General features: G+C 31.2%; 1 protein-coding gene across 1 annotated transcript in view; it reads right to left on the bottom strand.

Annotated features, from left to right (window-relative positions):
• The window catches only part of LOC125069562 (CYFIP-related Rac1 interactor A), a 28,055-nt gene that overhangs the window by 1,761 nt on the left and 3,460 nt on the right, over positions 1–22,834 (bottom strand). Inside the window, exons 2-3 of the mRNA XM_047679084.1 lie at positions 4,743–4,874; positions 1,299–1,576 (exon numbers count right to left, since the gene is read on the bottom strand). Of these exons, the coding sequence (XP_047535040.1) occupies positions 1,299–1,576; positions 4,743–4,874 (410 nt within the window). The remainder of the gene's footprint in view (positions 1–1,298; positions 1,577–4,742; positions 4,875–22,834) is intronic.

Below are 22,834 nucleotides of genomic sequence, written 5' to 3'. Positions count from 1 at the left end.
GAAATTCTGACTACGAGATCGGCACAATATTTCCGAACAATCCAATTATAATAATAATTTTAACTGCATGTTGTGTGAACAATCGGCTAATAAAATCCTGGCAATGTTTTTATCATTCAAGGCACAAGAAGCTATTGTCACTTTCAATGGCTCGGTCGATATATTGGGGTGTCGTGACCATTAAACGGGCTAAGTGAGTAAATGCATGCAAGCGTTTTTAAGCTATGTCATATGTGAATAGACATCATATTTGCGTGAACAACTGCACGGATGAGGTTAGCATGTGTAGTATATCAACCGAATACGTTTGATAAGGAAGCGGATAGCGGTCGTACGTCAGAGGATGACCAGTTCGTTACGTCCGAAAACTTGTGATCGGTTATTCGAATTACGATAAACAAATAAGATCTTATCAATAATTTCTAGGCTACTTACTATGTTTGCTAATCGGATAATAATACGCGAACTGCTGAATATCCGTTAGGATTAACAGCCTAACTAATATGGTAAATGCGACCGTTAGTTTGTTGAAAACGCTTTGAAGTCGTAACTCTCACCCCAAGCTACGGGCGATAACTTGTACATACATACATATATACTTGTAATACATATATAAATACAAATGTTAAGTATTCTATTTTTAAACGTTAACATTGTAAAATATAAAAAATAGAGGTATGATTGTTTTAGATAGAAAGAAATATTTTAAATGTTCGTACCTCTAAGTGACAAAAAAAAGATTCAAATTTATACTTATTAAATAGCTAGTTATAACAATTGAATCGAGTGTGTGTACTAACTACTTTACATAATAAAGTTCATGATGTCACAAATAACAGCGGTAATAAGGAAGTAAATAGACGTAAATCGAAAGGGGAGACATTAAGTGCGATGTGAGTGACATATGATTTATCATTATTTCATTAGCGTTCGTTGAGTGCGCTGGTATCATGTGTCGAACGACCCCAGGAATAATTGACTTTATTAATATATTCGCCCTTGTTGCAATCACAACGAATAGCACATTTACGTGCATTTTAAACGTATCAATCAATATGTTTTATAAATTTTTAAATAGTGTTAATAGACATACATAATTGTTAACATATTCCGATAGTTCATAATTACGTCTGGCAAGGAACTGGCACGAATTGTTTTATATTTCACACTGCGTATTTAAATAAATATATATAATAACTTTGATAAATAGTATTAGTTTAGAGGTAGTAAACTCCTTATAGAATAGAATAGTACTTCTTATTAAATTTCGAATAATTAGAAAAAATTAAAACACTTACGGATTTTCCAACATTCTTAAACACACTTTGGCCATCGTGCTGAGCGTTTCTGTTGTATTTTCTAAGTCCTGTTGATTGTCGTTGACGAATTGGCTTGTTGCTTCTGACAACACTTTGAGCATCGGTGTTGCTTGTGCATAGAACAAGGACATTCGATTTGCAACCTCTGCCCCGATGTGCGGTTCTTCCCCTGGAGGTAATTCTGCATTGATGAGGCCACTGCGTGATACGATTCTTCTGTAGTAACTGAAGTCGTTCTGAATGGCTGGTGTCTTCATCTGTACAAAGAGAGTATTTATGACGGTGTTAGATGTATAATGCATGTTATGTAAAAATGTTATTTAACAAATTACGATATACGATAATTATTTTCGCTTAATTTATCTTTTAAATTCATCTCACGTTAGACGAGGGCAGATGAAGACTGCTGTATAATATAAGATGTATAATATTTAATAAATAAAATAGCTAATCTTTACAAGTCTTAGGGATTATGATTTGTTCTCAATTTGATAATAAAAAAAATATTGTAACATGCAAATAATTTATTTCCTTAGCCACTTAACTAATATAAATAAACAATCAACTGAAGAGGAATGATTAAAGCCAGTTTTACACTATGTAACGAAATAAATATTACAGCAGATACATTTATTACATCCTACAAGCTGAGTTCACACTAAGAGATACATATTTACAATCAGTAAAACGTTCAGGCTAATATACCCACGCGGTTGCTGACAAATAGGTACTAAGGGCGTATGAAAGGGTGCGCGGGGTGCGGTCAGCATAAATAATCATTTCTTTGATATTATTTTCCCGACCGATTTAGGTCTGAAACTAGCAATCTACGCAGAAAATATTAAAGTGCACAAGTCTGTGCGTGTGCACAAAATATAATATAATAAATACGATACGACGATAAAACCAAAACCAGTGGGGGAGTTCACGCGCTGGAACATCGAATTTTCTTGACTGTTTTCCGAGGCACGGCAGTGTTAACTGTGCTAAGATTACAAGAATCAAAATATATTACTTTTTTTAAATTTTACAAACACTTTCTCATCGTCATTTCACTCGACTGTATTAAAGGTAAAGCTACCATAAGTTCGTAATGTATATTCTACCGAGAGGAACCGGCTAGAAACCCAGTAATTAGATCAACGAGGCATTTCGAAAAACTTATTGCTATAGCTTGAATTATTATATATAATACAATATTAAATGGCAACGATATATCAATTTAAAATACGGGATGTTAATGAATATTATATTCCATAGCGAAAAGCCAGCACCAGTAGGCCGAGGTCGGTAGTTTTCTATTACAATGTTTAATGCGTGGAATTCACAACATAAGCAATTAGATCGACGACATGACATGACGATGACAGGTAATGAGTAATTGTAAATGTATAAACAATACAATGAGTGTATTAATACGCTTTCGATGTCTAAACAATAATATATTACAAACTAGCTGTGTACCCGATGAGATATCTAATCGGAAAACACGGCAACGTTTGCCTTTTTTCTTAAAAATAGAAGACATTGATTGGCATGTTCCTAATTTAAAAAATTAAAACATTCATCTCCAATGTCCCTACTGAACGCATTATATTAGGGAGTGCTAGCTCCTGCTAGTCTCACCGGTTTAGGCTGTGCGTTGTATGTCAGTTAGTTATTTTAAATTTTTATTAAGCATATAACCGTAAAACCTTTTCCACTTAAAAAGATTTATATTTAAAAAAAATTGACACGAAATTGTGTCAGAGAAATTGTTTTAAATGCAATTATGGCTTGCATTGGTATTTGTATATTTTCATGCAGGATATATAATAAGCACTTTAAAACAACTTAACCTCGTGTCGGTTGTTCTCGGTAGTCTATTGGTCAGGGTTGGTCGGTGGTCAGTTCCAATATAGTTTAATTGTAAAATAACGATTCGAACCAACTTGTAACTTCCTAATATAATAATAGTTAATTTCAACAAGGAGTTTTGCATTGCAATATACAAATGAAAAATATGTATTGTGATATTTGTTTGTGTTGTCGAGTCGTTGTCCAAATGATAATAGTCTTACTTAAATATATAAAATCTTGCAATTTGACTTAATAAGTATACCGAAGTAAAGGGAACTTCTAAAAATCTAAATTATGTTGAGCACAATTAAATATTCGATCTTAGACTTTGATGGATAAAATAAATATCCATTATATGATTCTTTTTAATTAATGAATTTACACCTTTGACATAAAGTTAACTAGAAATATAAAAAAAAAGCAATCGGAATAAAACATTATGAAATTGGATAGACGGGGTGTGGTCAACGAAGGTCAAGCAGGATTTGAACCTGTTATCGATTACATCCAATAGTCTATTGTCTGTTGAAATGCAAGACTATATTCCAAAGACTTTAGATTCCTTCTAGTGATTCATTGAATTGTTAGATATTACTTTCCATAAAAGGTGACGTTCTGTCGCAAAGCATTAATACTTTATTGATTAGTTTATTTATAACTATATTTAAAGCAGTGGAGTGGATCAACATTGAAATTATGAGTCACTTTTGTTCAAACTAGGTGTGATAGGGTGCCACGCATTCAAACTAAGACTAAATGTTTATCCAATGTCTGTGTAAAAGTTTAAGTCGTCGGGGCTACTACACACCGTACATATCGTTAAACCGTATAACGTGGAAGTTAAGTTATATTTATGTGATTTTTTACATGTACATATTGGTTTTACTTTACACAATGTCGCTACGTGTCACGTCACGATCGTAAAGACGCTGTAGAGACTTTAATTAATAGAATAATTTTATTTTGATTAATTAACAATAGTAATAATAAATAGTCTATTATAGAGGAACATAATGTATTATATTAATACTGAAGCTCAGTCAGTCCTGACATATATTTGTACGATGAATTCAACAGAGCCCAAATTATTATTATATTGACAAAAACTAAACTACAATGCTATCTAATAAGCGTTTAAATATACTTTTCTCGCGAACTTTAAATTGCTACGTCACAACCCAATTCGAACTTGGGATTAAAAATATATGAATATCGAGTTTAATGTTAAAGAATACGCACAATGAAAACCTAGACAAAGGAATGTTTTACGGCGTCTGCTGCCTAGGATTGTAACAGTCAGTTAAACAGCTTATAATTTACCTTTTGCGTTACATAGTGTACTTAATACTGTGTAACCGAAAAAAATATTTTTATTTGTGACTGGGACTTCATGAGGTTATAGTCTTTAGTCAGGAATCCCAGTAACTTTACTAGACCAGGGCTTCTTCAGATCTAGGCTAGATATTACCTAGTTCGATAAATTCTTTAGTAGCCTTTGGCTTGTATAAACTGGGTCAGTTATTTTGTTAGTATTGAATGTTATTTTAGTATTTCAAAACAATTTCATCATTGAAGGTAACTTACTTTGTGTTCATCGAATTTCAGAACGAATTCCAATATTTCTGCAAATTGTTTCACTAGGGCTTGCTGTTGTTCCAAGTGTTGCGTGGGACTCATTGATCCCCCCACAAGTGAACCTAAGAGACGTGGTACAACCTGAAAAAAGAAACAGCCTCATCATAACATTGTTTTATTACGGTATACTAATCACATTAATTTCTAAGAATTTACAATTAAAGATTGTCTTGTTCTGTTCTTAAAAATATATAAAATCATATTAACTATTTTAAACTAGTATTTTTCTATTATAATTTTAGTTATTTAGAATTGCCTACATTGCCTATGCTAGAAATGATGATGATAATAGAACCTATGATTTTATTTCAACTCGTTGGTATAGTGGCTAGCTAGTTAAGCTGCTAATTCTGAGGCTCTAGGTTCAAGCTCAATTTTGGGCCAGTTAAAAGTGTTTCTGGAATAAATCCACCTTCGTATACTTTATTCTATAATAGCATTATCGCTTTTATTTATGATTATTTTTGTTCATTGAGAGAGTACAAAAAGAGAACACGCTCATAAAAATAAAGTAAATTAAATATAAATAATAATAATATAAGTTTAGTGTGCCAAGGTAGTCGAGGCCATTTTGTTACAAAAATTCAAACTTTCCTTCGAGCTAACAATAAATGCATGACTCAAAATATTTATTGTACAACCGATTCGAATCGAAGACGGAGTCGAGATAAACAAACGTCAGATTTACGTATTTGCTAATAGCTCTGATATATTGAGCACTACAAACAGACCTTTATTAATATATCTTTATTTATAATACAATATTAATTTTCTTAACTACCTATATCCACTTTAATTTTACTGCAAAACGATAACAGTTTTATCACATTAAATACTTATAATGTCATAGATTATTTAAGCTCTCGATGAATGATATCGCGCAAAATTTAAGTCGAAGGTTTATTTATGTTTATTCATCTTCCGGAATAGGCTTTAGTCACATACAATTCATTATTTAAATTAAAATTAGTTTAAAATAATTCAATCCGAAAATTGGCAATCAATGATACAAAAACAAAAAAAAAATCATTCAACATTCTTTTGAACATTTATAATTAGTAACGTAGTAGAAGTAGAGAGTTTAATTACTAAATATTTTCGTAATCTTTGCAGACTGAAAGAAAAAACTTTTTTCTTCTCGATTTTAGTAAAATGTTTGCGAGTACTGATATAAAAAAATGTAATTGATTTGATTTTTATAATAACTTATTTCCAATGTGATTTGGTTCATACGTGTGTCATAATTCCATTTGAAACATGTAGGTATCCTTACCCGTAATTTTGGGCTAAGATTCACGTGGAACCATTGAGCCTTCTCGGCTCCCGTCTATAAATTACACGTAGCACATGGTCAGTTACCCTGTGTCATTTAATTTTAATGACCATCAAGGGATACCCTACTGCAGTGTGTTTATTTTTCATTTTCAAGGATAATCAAAACAGTTGCCGTCAGACGATAGTAACATAACATAACGAGCTCCGCTCAGACAAGATGGAAGTTTTAATATTCATGGACGACGTTCGGTCAGCTGGAAAAAAACCATCTAGCTCAGTGTTAAATATATTTTCTTAAATCTACACGTTATCTACTAGTTTTGTTTTGTTAAAAATGTACATACAGTAACGTGCGTTAAGTAAAGTAAAGTAATAACGTGTAAATTTCCCACTGCTGGGCTTGCTTTCTTAAGAATGTTTCGAGTTACTCTATCACTCTTCAATGTAAGTTTGGTATATATATATTTGTTAAGCGCATGAAAACTCAGTAATTCCTGCCGTGTTTGAAAACTTAATTTTTAGTTGAGATTCACGCGTTAATGCCACTTGGTCATTTCGGTTTATAATTCCGCAAATGACGATAGATTTCATAATAAAAATAAAAAACCCGAACACAGCATAAAAACAATTATGTCGTAAGTAGTCAGACTCTTTATTTTTTTGAAAATAGGATTAAAAATATTTTTATTAGAATTATACTATATTAATATAACAGAGAGGTACTTTATTTGTATGTAGGTGGTAATGTCATGAACTATTGATACAATTGTATAATGTTTTTCATTGGTAGAAAGCTACATTATTCCTGAGCGCTAAAGGGAATAAAAAATGTTTATATCACATCATTTTCTTTACTAATAAATTGCACTCGTGCGAAACCGAGCCGGGTTGCTAGTGTTAAATAAATATAAACCAGGTTAAGTATAAACAAACACCAAATACAAAATAAAAATTAAAACTACATTTAAGTGGGCACTTTAAATTGTTCTTTTTCAAGGCTTAAAAAGTCAGTTTCGAATATTTCCATCGAGAAAAACAGACAAGAATATTTTTTAATATATCGCTATTTTTTCAGATATTTAAGAATAGTTAAGAGATTAGCATAAAAACGAATTTAAACTTTGATAGTTAAAATTGCATGATTAATTTTCACTGCAAGAAATATGATATTCAACTTATAAAAGCTAAAACTGCACCCAGACGTACGTGGATTAGAGTTAATCTGGGCTTAGCGAAGTTTCTGTAGGAGTTGAATTCGTATTTGAGACGGGTTTGCTAAATGACATATTGTTCGGGGAACGAAGAACTGTAGCTATAAAGTAGGTACGTACTATTGTAATGTGACGTGAGTTCGTTCGGTAATTTCTGGTGCCGGTTGAATGAACCGACGAACGGAAACGGTGTGTAAATTAAAATGTTAAGATGTTATTAGGTTAACCATAATTTGGCGTAAGCAACATTTTCCTTAGTTTTATTTCGAACTATAACTTTTTTTTAATCATAAGTCAAAGGCGATATATGGAAATCATTTTAAATAAGTCCATAAATATTATGAAATGTAAATTCAACCAATACATCTGTGTTATAATAAAATAATTATGACGTTATTCGGTTCATGATTTTCCTGTTGTCTAAATAATAATAATAGTAATAAATTACTTTATGGTCACCAAATAAAACTAAATCAATGTTACCAACTATGCAATATCTATAGAGATGTTCGACTAGGCTATTATGTATTTTATATGTATACATTTTTGTCGATATTTAAGGGAAATATAAAATAAGATGAATGAGAGCAAATATTTTATATTATACTAGCGACTAATATCAGCTTCGAAAGGGTGTAATTTATTAATAAAGAAATGATAAATAATTTATACTCTATAGAATTCAGAAATTATGTAGCTTCTGCCAGTGAAAAAAAATAACATCGGATCAATAGCTAGGGGGATTACCCCCTACATACAAACAAACAAATTTTACCTCTTTAGAGTATTAATATAGATGTAAAAATTATATATAGCCAAGCTAATATATCAACGACAAAATCGATCAATAATACTTTAAAAAAATTACAAGGTTTGCGGTTACGGGCGCTTGTATATCTGGTTTTACAGTGTGGTGTAACATTATAATGTCTGTTTTATATCGTTCATAAATAATCTCGTCTCGTGTAAGCATCGATATGTGTGATAAAAGTGATATGACACGATCACATCACTTTCATAGATTATTGTAAAAAAATAAAAATACATTTACAACAACACTAAAACTTTTATTTATTTATTTATTTATATTACTTTTTAGTATAGCCATTTGAATTATGGAGAATATTTACATTTATAATTTTTTTTATATTTATATTTTTTTTTTTGTGTTCTGTAACTGAAAACTACGAAACCAATTTACTAAAAACTTGTACCTGAAGATGCGCGTCTCGAAGGTTTTAGTATATGAAATATGGCTATATAGAAGTTTTACACGGATTTATTTATTGATTTTTTTTGTTTCCTATTGTTGTAAATTAGGTTTATTTCGATTCCTTTGTGCGCTGTTACGTGTCCAATTCGCACAAAAACGCCGGAAGCCGGAAGCGAAGTAGGTTTAAACAACTTGGGCCACTAAAAGATTCGGTCGACTTTTGGTCCACTGCCAATTCGCTGTCAGCAGAATATATTTTCATTACTGGGTCATGTTTTTACAATAAATTCAAAGCAAAGTAGGATAAACTCAATTAACATAAACTTAGTACAATATCGTCATTTCTCATCAAAATCAAAATATAATTTATACGAGTAGACTTACATGCACTTTGCAAGTTTAACCTAACATCGGTAAGGAATGTAGATTCTACCGAGAAACCGACAAAAACTTTGAAGTACCAGTCCATACTTATTATTCAATAGTAGAACCATTTTTAGATACACATGAAATTCAACGAATTCACAATATCTTATCTAAAATTAATAATTATTGCTTGTATTCATTCGTGTTCTATGCGTTTACGCATCGTTCATCCGATTGAGTTCAAAGTTCGTACTGTTATTTTTGGGATTTGGGTTAAGGTTTCTGGTATAATTCTATAAATGTACAAAAGGTGGAGCTTCAGCTGTTTTAGTTCATTTATTGTTTACAAAATCAGAGGTATTATCAAATAATATATTGTTTTTCAAAAAAAGTTTGGCAAACCAGAGATGAAAAAATATATTAGGCATAGCAACCTCATACATAAGCTAATATCCATCATTGTTTAAAAAAATCATATGATCTATTATGATTTTTTTTTAATTTAGCAAATATAAAATTGTTGTAAATATATAATTATACATTCTGAAATTTCAAGTAATTTGTGTTTGTATGTGTAAAATTTATTGGTTTAATAACGTTAGTCCCGTGAATGTAAAACGTTTGTGGAATCAGAATCGTTTGCATAACCTCTACAGGAAGTAGTCGTTGTTTAGTCGATTAGGTTGCAATTGCAACGGGAGCGCGGATAAGCAATTATTTCTATTAACTCTCTTCCGGATCCTGATCGGATTGCATTTACCATATAAACAAATTGTAGGATACACGAAATAAAAACGTCGATATTTGTTGTAAAATTAAGTGGTAAATTAATAACCATAATACGTATATTCCTGAATAATAGAAGAACAAAAATTTGGCGTTACCCTACCTAAGTATGTCTAAAACGCAATTTTAATCAGAAACAAAGATACATAATATAAATAAAATGATTACTTATATATAATTTATGTTGTTTTGTTTCATATTAAAAAAATACGAAACCAGATACGAAAACAAAAATCTTTATCGTTTAAAAATTATACAATTGTACGCTGTTAGTGAGCTATTCACTACACGACCGTTATTTGAAACGAAGTTCTTTTTCGCGGTTAAAAGTATAGTGAACTGGCAGAAATCGTCACGTAAGGAAAACACATTATTCGCCCTCCAGGCGACCTTTTCCTCTCCTTCTTTTTCTATTGTATAAGATTTTGTATAAAAATTATTAAGCTATTTTTTTTTGTTATTGTTTTAATTCTCACGGGATTTTTAATGACTATGTTGTCATTGTTATTTAATTTAAAGTTGTTAATCTATGTATTGTGTCTGTTATTCAATACTTATTATATAGCGAAAGCAACTTCGTTGCCCACCGTATGTCCCACGACAAATCTCTTTTTTAATTATATAATTCTTGACTGGTATAATATATCATAACTCGTGGAAACATATAAAATCTTAAGATACTTTCCTTTTATTAAATTAACAAATGTAATCATTTTGTTGGATTATTTATAAGAGTTTTTTTTTAATAATTTTAGTCGTTTGCGTCTGCAAATCACTAACGATAAAGTACAGCCTTTTGGTATTTACTGGGATTATGATATCTTAATTAAAAGATTTAATTTTCGGCCTGCGCAAGACGTGCCGCATTATAAACATTGGAGGGTAAAACAAAAGAATATTAACTAGACATCAGGATCAGAAGACATGCTTTGTTGCATTGAATTATTTTTATAAACATTATTAAGATTTTATTGTTTAGTGACATTAAAGAAAGTTTTTTTTTTTTTAATCAGTATTAAATGTTTGCATTAACGTTAGTTAGGATGATTCTTATTGAATCACATTTAAGAATGTAACAACCGAATATGGTTAATAAATTATATTTGGTAGCTATAGAAGTTGACTACATCGTGGAACAGGACCTATCATACTATTGTGTATGTTTTTATTAAAAATACCTGCAAACATACAAATATTATGAAACATATACATATAGCTAGGTAGTGAAATGTTATAACTAGTAACTAATCTACAATAAGATAAACCAAATATATATAAGAGAATAGGATAGAAAATATTTCGTTTTCTATGTATACTCATACATGTAATATAATATCTTACTAAGTGAACTGACAATATAGGTATTATTAAAGCAATTACTTCGATGCATGTTTACCTGAAGTTGGCGATATTATTTACGCATACAATAGTACCCTCAGCGATTGTATGCTTTATATAAAATGTGATGAATCACAAACCGAGGTGACTCACGTGTCTGTAGTCGTTTTCGAACTGGCATCCCGATGTCATCAGGGCTTGCAAATTAGAGAGATTTCGCCATACAGTGACGCATTCAAAGGCGATTTTAAGCCGAGAACATATGTTTTTACAAAATTCTAATTTCGTAACGAATACATACATTTTAACATACGATTGTTTAAAAAGGATAAAATTGTTTTACGGTTGATAATCAAATATCATCGTTTGTTATTCAATGCAGTGAATTTGTGACGCAAATGCATTATGTATTACGGTAATATCCGTCTTGTGGGAGTCATAATGTTGGAATAGGTTTTTTATTGGTCTCGTAGCCCTAAACAAAGTAAAGGATAAAGTGGGATTCGTTTCGAATGACGTAATGTGCCATAAATGGTATCAAGGCGAGGCGAACACGTGTTCAACGAAATAAAGCTGGGATAAATCTATAAGTTGTTCGTGGAATGAAATGTTTGATTAGGAGTCATAGTTACACTATGTTCTAGTTTACTTATTTATATGAAGTGAAGTTATTTACTTAATATAATACTTTTTTTAATAATTGTATTGGCTACGGTACTAATTATATTCCTTATTATATTATACTAAACTAATTGACAGAACAAAAATACCTGCTATCTCTTTCCGATGGAAAGAGATAGCACTTTATTTTAGCACCTAACAATGAAATTGGGTGAATGGTGTGAAAAAAGTTATTACAAATACTGTCAATTTGCATATTATAATCTAAGGATTACTAAACTAATTTTAATAAAATTTATATATGGCGATAACTTAAGTTTTAATTTAAGTTTTTTTTTTATCATATCGGTACGCGGTCGGGCAAATGGGCCACCTGATGATAAGTGACCAACACCGCCCATAGACAATGTAACACCATTTCGTTTGCAAATTTACTATACAAGGCAGAATACAAAATGAGCTACCTGATGATATTACAGACATCATTAGATTACGATGACAGACAGAAATGCCTGATTTGACAGTCTATCTTATTAATAACCCTACGCATGGTTAGTATCCAACAGGGATTTAAATGGCGCAGATGCTTGTAGCTGTAATTATACTATATTATTCAAGTCTTGTTAACATTATATCTCCGGTATATATTACTTCTCTTCGACAATAGCTCTCACTGCTAGTTGGATGTCAATGCTGGGATCTATGACATATATCCTTGTGCCAGTGATTACACTAGCGAAGTCTTTTTTTTTTAAAACAAAAATACATTTTTTTTTAAAAGTGTAGAACAACCAGTGGCTACTCAATCGAACCCAAAGCCATATCTATAAAAAAATACTTCTCACGCAGAAATTCGAATGTATACTTTCAGAAAAACAAAAACCTCTTTGCTTTTATGTACAGGAAGTCCCAATTAGCTCGTCATTTAATGATTATATCATTGGCATTTAAATGGACTTAGTCGCGGGAATAATTTATAAAAGGTGTATCACATTGATTTCATTAGGCGCTTGATTGGTTATACTTGCAAGTTAACTGTTAAATTAAAATAATGTTTAAATTAACTGCGCTATATAAAAAGCATTATAGATGTGCTATAACTAATAAGAACGGGATATAATACGACCTTTGTTTTTTTTTTAAATTAAGTATGTTACAATTATCTTAGTAATCCAAGACCAGAATCTTAAAGTTTAATAATATAAGTACGATATTATTATTCCTATATATTTAACCTTACTATTATAACATATATAATCGTATTTTTTATCGAACTTAAAAACATCTGGCGGGGAGACCCGACCAGACCAGAAAGGTCTGCCAATAATAAATGTAGGTTTTTAATGAGTTCCTGTAAATTGTTACTCAAAAATCACCATATTGTATAGCTATAAAATTGGAGCGTCTGAGGATATTATATCTGATTTTCTCTACATAATGTAATATAGACTTTGTATGATTGTACGTTTCTCCATTTTATTTGCGCGAATGTGAACGTGTGCGAAAAATAGGCGACTTGCAAGTCGCGTGTGTTGCGTTTATCTTGATGGGTTTATTTAAAAAAATATATGAAAAATATAAATGGAAGATGTTTGTAAAAGTAGGTCGTAACAATAAATTGAGCTTGGTACTCGAAGTTCAATTCGTGGAACGGCCATATATTATAGTGTATATATGTACCTCCTTTATACTAAGTTCTCTTTTGATTTTTTTTTGTATCTTTGATTTTATTACATGCTGTCCGATCAATAAAGCCGATCCCTAACTTAACAGAATAAAACATTTATAAGGAAATTCTAAGCTATTGACATGCATAAGAAACTACTCAAACGTCACAATATGAATTTTAATTCACATCACATTTCGAAATCGTACAATAATATCGTACAAAGAACGGCATTAAACTTTTATATTAATTTTAATGGTATTTATGGTTATTAATACAAAGTCGAAGTTAATTATATAGAGTACGAAGAAAAAAGAAATATCTTTTAAATTGGCCGGGTCAGCTCCTGAACTACGTGTGGCGCGCCGTTTATTAAATTAACACCATTTGTCGTTCAATTGTAAGATTTGTGCTATAATTTAGTTGCAAGATGATAACTTGGAAAGCTTAGCTAATATTTGTCACGACAGTTCGAATAAAATTAAAATTAAGAGAAAAGATATAGAGTAATTACATTTTTTTTATATTAAATTTATGATCATTATAATTCCCTAAAAATATTAAGCTCAATAAAACTTACATTAAGGATATTAAATTATAATGAATTAAAATAAACATATTAAACCGTCAACTGTGTGTAGTTGTTTATCACCGTTATCGCTAGTCATGTTACCACTTACTTAATTTAAGTAAGTGTGAAGTTGCAGCAGAATGCAATTATCGAACGAGCGGAAAGTATTCTGAGTGCAACGTACCCCATGCACCATTAATTTGGTTCCACCTCACGATCCAGCGAGCTAAGAAATATCTTTTTGTACTGATATGCTTTTTATCAGCTACTCCGGTGGTATACTTGCATTTAATTGCGAGCAAGATTACATGGTGTAGTTAAGAGGTAGTTGTATGAATACTTAATTTAATAAATTGTCTATGATTAATTTGTAATATTTTTGTATTTAAATTTAATTTTAAGTGTAAATTATTATTATTATTAAAATAGACTTTAATTGGTGGTAGGGCTTTGTGCAAGTCCGTCTGCTTAGATAACACTCACTCATTAGATAACCTACCGCCAAACAATAGTACTCAGTATTGTTGTGTTCCGGTTTGAAAAGTGAGTGAGCCAGTGTAACTACAGGGCCAAGGGACGTAATCCTAGTTTCCATGGTTGGTGGTACATTGTTGATGTAAAAAATGTTAATATTTCTTACAGCGCTATTGTCGTCCGTCTAACTATATCATAAAAAAAAATTGACTGAGGCTTTCGGTATGAATGGATTATGGATTTTTTTCTGATGTGCGTTTATAAGTAATTAAAACTTAAGTACAAAATAGCATATTAGCAATCGTTTGAAGTTTCACGAAAAATTTAAGGAAACAGTCTAACATCCATTTACTACAAAAAACAATACTGTGTTTTTCGTTTTAAAATTTTAAAAAGTAAACTTAAAATAATTTCTGCTTATCTAAATACGTGCGGAAGTATATGTAAAAGTAAAAATGTTTTTAATAATTATAATTAAAAAAAGACACTACAAACATTTCTACAGCCAAAATTTAATGGTATGATACAAATGATACAACACAGTTCTATGCCACGTGTGCGTTTTTTGTTTTAAATTTAAAACATGAGGCAAAAGTTTAAAACACAAAAGTTGCTGCACTAGACTATACATGCAAAGGTATGTATGAACCTAAAATAAAAACACTATATTTATTTTGGGACGAGAAATCTGACACAACGAAAGAGTTCAGCTGCAGGATCAACGTCGTTACGTGCCTTTCGAAAAACTTGTAAATACTACTAACTCACAAACGCCAGGGACTCGAACTCAGGTCCTCGCAATCCGCGACCATTTAAAAACCAACAAGGCAGTGTTATTGTAGTAAGTTTTCATCACCATAAAGTAAATAAAAAAATGAAATCGTTGACCTCATTTCTGAATCTCATTTAGTGAAAATGTGTCGTACCAAGTTGCATTGCAAGTTGCATATGATAGCTTTGAAAGGTCGTTTCATAATAGAAGCGGGTTTCAATTTGATATCCATTGTTATGACGTGGTTAGATTCACTCGAGTACCGACGTACGTAGTCACAACAGTTTATTAATAAATACTTTTGAATTTTCCAGCATTTCTGTGTATTGTTTTAACATTCATTGAATGTTTGTTTCATAATTACCAATAAATGCATTTAACGCTCATATTTAAAGCTGTTCGGTTAACATGAACGTGGATGGATTGTGTGAAAGGTGATATGGCTGGAAAGAATGTTACTTGTGAGATGACGTGACGATAGGGAAGTATGGAAGAAAAAGACATGCTGCGCCGACCCCAAGCAAATTGGGATAAGGGCAGGAGGATGAGGATGATGATTTAAAGCAACCGCGTTGCAGCAATACTTCGTATTGTTGTGTTATAGACAATTAGTGAGCCAGTATAACTACACTAGTGACATAACATCTTAGTTGCCAAGGTTGGTGGCGTAAGGGAGACATTGGAGGCGTACATTGGAGATGTAAGGAATGATTAAAATTTTTAACGGTGTCAATATATATAGGATTTGGTGACCACTTGTCATCCGGTGGTTCATTGGCGCATCCGCCTGCCTATTTTATAAAAAAATAATATTAACAAATTAGGCATCATATTATACCAGGATTATGACACACATTTTTCATGTGTATTTCAGTTAGTTCAATGTGTATTTATTATGTATTAAATAAAGATTGGAGATATCGCATATGTAAAATATGATAAAGATTAACTACTTTCGGGCGGATATTCTTCGTTAGAAATTTTATATTTATATTATCTTGTGAAATGACGACTCAAAAGTGCTTGTGCTCGCTTAATTACTAAACCGGAACATATATATTTCATATTGCTTTACAACTAAATAATAATATTTTTGAGTGAGAACTGATATTCAAAGTTATGGTTTTTTAAATTAATAATAAAGAAATCAAGTAAATATAGGAATTGTCTATGTATATTTTTCCAAGTAAATAACAGAGCGTAAATATCCCTGAACTGGGCACACGACACTCAAGTTGCTATAAATGCAGTTTGGTTATTACGACTTTTGATTAGCAGAATATTATCAGACAGATACCGTATACAATGTTTTTCTCCAACGCCGACTAAGAGGTGAATTTACGAGATCAAATGAGAACACAAAAAATTAGCAGGGCTTGCCTTGATCTAGATCCGTGATGATGAGATCCATGTGTTTAAAAAACAAAAACATGTCAATAAATACAGACAGCTTTTTTTTATTAAAGTTATTGTTAGCTACTCATATCAACAAATTTATTTTGATTTTTCCGTATGTAACATACATAAAAAGTATTCATATTCAAGTTGAGAAAAGAGTGAGAAAAAGGTCTTAAATTTGCATAAATTATATAATGTAAAGAATACTCAAGTCTAAGTGCAATAATAATAGCAAATAAAACTCAAAAACACGCTTTCACGCTAGGGACGCAACAAAACAAACCAAATGGACACCAATACGAGGGTTTTACTACGAGTCGTAAAAGGGTTCCAACTATTCAGCTAGATGTTACCAATATATTTATAACTTAACAAGCTTCACTTAATTTTTTAAATCTATTTGACAATTACAAATATGTTAAAATCGTCGAGAAGTTATACTATTTATAGTATAACTTCTCGACGATTTTAACATATTACATAGCGTATTTAGTATTATGAATTAACGGCAATTTTTCTCACTTGTTTTATTTTTATCTCTACGGAGTTTATTGAGTTTTACTTCCGTTGCAAATTAAAAAAATACATTGAATATAAGAGGATAAATGAACCATATTATAAGTATTTATGGTTCATTTAGACTCTTATATTCAATGTATTTTAAAGTATATTATAAGTATTTATACTTTACGCTAGTATATTACGAACACGCTGAGCATCAAAATTGACGAAGACAAATCCCTGAATTCAATATAGATTAATTAGAACAATGGTTCTTAATCCAAATTAACTTCGACAATTACCCGCTTGGAATGTTGCGAGCGGCAACTATTAAACTATTATTTCGTTTCAAATTTAGAACGTCGAAATATTTTAAAATGAGAAAATCTTATTATTTTTTATTTATTGATAAAATAATTGTAAAAGATGCATTGGTTTCTGTTTTAAAAAAAATCTTAATCAAGTTGGTAGTCAAATAATTACATTTTAAAACGTAGACAGATTTATTACAATTAAAGATATATGTATGATTATTGTTGGGCTTAAAGTTGCACACCAAACTTAGTTTTGTTATTTAAATATGTTCAAGAAACAGATGCTACAAATACCGGTTTATTAAAATACTAAATGTTGCTATATACAACTGTCAAGGTGCACATTTTTAAGCGCACCTGTCTTTTATATTTAGATGAATGAGACCAGCTGGTAAGCAGATTAATTCTTATGACAGATCTGGCGACAAGTGCTAAGCCGAAGTAAGTTATATTTTTTTTAAGGTAAAGACGTATGCAGAGGCAAGATAAGGTACGATTGGACTTCTGTCTTAAATTTTAATACATTTTTACAAGTCGTCAAAGTATTTACATTTTTATTACTCAAATTAACAAAACAAAAAGGAAAAATGTCCTAGACAGCTTAAATTTATATGAACTATTAATAAAGGATATGAGTCAGGGTTCTATATAACACTATATTGACATTCGTATGCAACATATGAGAAAAATTAGATCCAAGAATGTAGATACAAGATTCTGATATTACCCATAAAATATAATTTAAGTAGTTAGTCGAAAATACTGAAATATTAGTATTTTTATTGGTGTTAATTGCCAGAAAACTAGGTAAACTAAAGCAAAGTTTACCACTACTACAAATAATAAAGAACGTATTTTTAAAATATAAACCAGGTTTCAAATACAGCAACATCATGATGACGAAAATGTTTACAACGATGCTAAATACAGTTGTGAGATGGCCCAGTGGATCTTATCCGACGATTGCGCGATCAACGTGGGGCTATCATTACTGATTTTTAATGTTCTTAATTTCAGTAGAGTAAAGAAGCAACTCGAAACTTTCTGCAGAACATGAGCGTGAAATGTTAGAATGTGATATGCGTCATTGATTATCATAATTATAAAATGTATAAGATACACGGACCAAATGGTATATCACCGTAAGGCGGCTGTCAAAATTGAACAAGTGAGATGCGAAGTGAATAAAAAGCAATGTAATTCTGTAATCATTACAATATATCTCGTGCTCGTCGATGACGAAAAACAGCGTCAGTTTCCTTGCTTCCCACAAACCACATTGAAACGGGATGGTAGAATAATTTCCAAAATCTTCTCATTAAGAGAGCAGGTTTTAGTAATGTTTAGACACTAGCAACAATTAAAGGGAAAACCAAGTATTTAATTACATGTGGCCACCATCGGAATACTAATAAGGTTGCACTATTCAAAGCTCGGCATTGTCAAGCAATATACTTTGGATTCGCCTTCTCACTCTTTATTAAGTCATTGAGTTGAGACAAAACATTTGAATAGATTTTAATTAAGGTCTGCAAATCTATCTTAATTTAAGTGACGTTTATTATCTAACGAACTTGACGTATTATGGCTGTGACTAGTTTTGTGCAAAACTTTCATTAATATATTATCTGTGGTTTCTTTGTGTACAATCATAATGAAGAATGTTACTAGGTATGCCAAATCGCTTGAATTTTTTTCTCAGTAAAGCCTGTATGTATACAAATACACTAGTTTTTGTTGTAGTCAAAAATACCTAGTAGTTTTGATTTTATAGGCATTCAAAGTTTCGAAAAATATCGTGTCCCGCTAACAGCCGCTTGAGTACCTGTGACGTCATATCACAACGCGTCGCGCGGGCAGCGTACCGCTTAGTATCAAGTCGCCAGCACTTATAGTAGTTGTAATAGCTTGCGCAGTATTTTGTCGTGTTTTCGTTCGCGTATTACGTTAATAGTCTAATAATAGTAAATATTATTCGATTATTTATATTAATAAAATGGACGAAGGATTCGAAAAAGGGCAATCGGATAATCTACCTAAAATAGATGGATTAATGGTTGCTCATTATTTATCAACAAATAGTGATTTTGTTGCCACCGAAATGCGAGGGATAGAAATGCAAAGGAAAGTAAACTTTCCAGAATTAATGAATTTATTTAAAAATGCACGAGTATATATACAAGCATAGGAGTGGGCATAGACAGAGCTAACTTATTGCAATGCACACTTGTTTCAAACGAATGCACAAGTTTTTATACAAAAAACAGACGTCGCAATAAATAATTATTTTCGGAGAAATAAGTTACAAACGAGCGCGTGCTACTTCAAATTCCAATAACAAAATCTGAAAGCTTTTCATTGTTTCAAAGGGGTCGTGTAATAGGTGTGGCATGCGGTTCAAATAAGTTAAGTTTATTATTAGTTACTTACATACTTGACATAAGTTTTGGTTTCTGTTGATAATGCGACGACGTATTGCTACAAACTCAAATAGTAGAAGTACCTACCTATCATTAAATGTAAAATACGTAAGGTCATTTTATTTTATTTTACTCAATTTTTATTGCAAATATAGATGTTTGGACAGTTGTACTAAACCTTTTTTATTTATTTGTATTTTTTTAGTAACAAAATACGTAAGACCATTTATTTTTATTGAAAACTTATTTCAGATCGGCAAGAGACAGCTATGGCGATGATGCTATTGGTTATGTTCAAGTAAAAAGAGTAGGTGATGTATGTACGGTTAAATGTAGAATCACGCCAGAATACCGCGTACGTACCACACCTTATCATTGCAGCTTAGAATGTAATGAAAAGGATGAAGAAGTTTTAAATGTAACCTGCGAAGATTGTGCCGCCAGCAGAGGTGGCTGTAAGCATACTATAGCATTTTTAATGTGGCTACATCGTCGAAGCGAGGAGCCTTCAACGACTGCTACCAAGTGTTATTGGAAAAAATCTAAGCTCTCAGGTATTGGTACCACACTGAAAATGATTAAAGCTAAAGATTTCGGTACAAGTGGTATAACACTTCATTCAGTCGGCCAGAATGGAAATATTTTTTTTGACCAAGTAGCATTAAAACTTAGAGAGCTTCAAATACAATGTTCTCTTTCACATTTTATATGTGAAAAAAAAGAAGTTGAAAAGATGTCCATTCATTATTTAATTAATCGTTTCAAAAAATCCTGTGTTGATTTTCACGTTGAAAGTTTTATAACATTTTGTAAAAACGAAATGACGGAATCAAGATGTCATCAAGTAAAAGAGGGTACAACAGCTCAATCAGATTCAAATTTGTGGTTTGAGATGCGCTACGGACGTATAACAGCTTCAAAAATGCACGAAGCTGCTCAGTGCACAACAAAAGATGGCTCTTTAGTTGAGGAAATATTTGGTGCTGTAACTTTTAATCAAACGAATGCTATCAAAAGAGGAAAAAAATTAGAAAAGGATGTCATAAAAGAAGTCTCGAAGCTACATAGTATTAAGATAGTGGATACTGGTCTTTTTTTAAAGAATGAGTGGCCTATGATTGGTGCCTCGCCTGACGGACTTACTGATGACTGCGTTCTAGAAGTAAAGTGTCCAACCAAGGCAAACACTTTTACTACGTATTGTAGTAAAGGTAAACTAGGCAAAAAATATTATGCTCAGATACAAACACAAATGCAAATGACCGGAAAAAGGAAAGCCCTATTTTGTATTGCACATGTTGACTTTGAAAGCTCAAGGAAGGTGCATGAAGTAGTTTATAATAAAAAATATTGTGATGATATGTTTGAAAAATGTATTAAGTTTTGGAAGGAAAATATTTTTGATAAATTAATAAAATAACATTATCCTAATGTAAGATAGTTTTATTAAAACTCTATAAATAACACAAACATTAATGGAAAATGGAATGTACGTTACCTCAATATTTTATATTTTTAATACAATAAAATAAACTTAAATGTATTTTGCTTAAAACACTAGGAAGCTACTCTAAATTAAACAGACTGCTTTGAAGATTAACTATTCCCCATGCAGAAATCACTACTGAATCTAGCAGGTCAACTTGCTTTAGATCTACACAAGCGTGTTGTACAATGACGTCACACCGTCACCCGCAGCCCGCGTCGTGCGGTTGCAGCTTGTTTTACTTATAAATCGGAAACTAATTGACGTATCGAATTAATTCTTTCGCTATTATTTTTTATTTTTGACAGAAAATATGGAGTGCCATTAATCAAAATTAGTTAACATTCTTCATTGTGTCCGATAAAATTTACATATCAACATTTGTTCATTAGTTGCTTTGCCATTTGAAAAAAGAAGATAATTAAAAAAAAAGAAGTTTTTAACGCAAAATAAAAGCCGCCGGTGCGTGAAAATTTAAATTTAGGGAATGAAAACAAACGCCACGATCTGATTTAAGTTCCAATATAATAATTAGTAAGAAAGAGTTAAACAAAAAAATTATTTCATAACAACTTTAATTTAGATTTTTCTTTTCCTTATATTGCACAGGAAGTGCTGGGTAACTATTTTATTATTATTTTTCCTAAGAGAGATAAAGTTTTTATCGAGTTTGTTTACGCATTTACTGTTCAAGTATAGTAATTATTTTTTATTCGTTCATTCTTATTCATAGAATGCAGAACTTACTTTGCTTCTAGCGATTATAGTTAATGGAACACGACGATTATTATTTATAAACATGCTATTTAAATAAACTGCTTGATTGTTAATCTATTGATCATTATAGATATATTTCATTCAAATGTATTATATGCTAGAATTATATTATGTGAAAATCGGTCGTTCTATAAATTCATCGATTGTTTTTGATAAAATTTATGAGTGTTATCGCAAGATTGTAAATTCATAAGTGAAGTTCCGAGATAAGATTACGCTGTTACTTGAATCTCAATGACAGATGTAATCATTTCAATAATAAAATCAATACAGTAAGTCAATTTATTATTTTATAGTCAACTTGTTTCCGGCCGCGGTTTCACTCGCCTTTTTCTTTGTCGGTGTTTGGTGTTATGTCCCATTCTGTACAAGTACAATGTGTGTGCAAAAATTTATGATGCTCGCTTAAGCAGTTAAGACGTGAAAGCCAAACTAACAAACAAACTTACTTATAATACTAGTTAAGATTAAAAAAGATGTTTACTTAATGGCGGTTCATTGAAATTATGCAAATAACTAAATAAGATCGGTATTATAATAAACATATGGTCATAGTAATTTTTCTGCGTCATTTGTTATAGGAAAATAAATGATTTCACTCTTCAAAGAGGATGCGGTGAACGTTATTTAAATTCTCACGCAACTTCTATACGGCTGTTTGATTGGATGATTGCCACATACATTTAAACATGGGGTTCAAGCGTGCTTCCTATAGAAACAAGCACTGCATGCTGTGATAACAATTACAATTTTATATATAAAAAAATATGTTAGTTTTGTCTATTTCAATAGCAGGAGTGGAGATTAGTAAAATGAGATTTATACATTCCATGCGATTTTCTAATAACTCTG

Source organism: Vanessa atalanta, chromosome 15 (genome assembly GCF_905147765.1).
Source record: "Vanessa atalanta chromosome 15, ilVanAtal1.2, whole genome shotgun sequence".
NCBI classification, from domain to species: domain Eukaryota; kingdom Metazoa; phylum Arthropoda; class Insecta; order Lepidoptera; family Nymphalidae; genus Vanessa; species Vanessa atalanta.
This window is presented reverse-complemented; position numbering and strand designations above follow the sequence as displayed.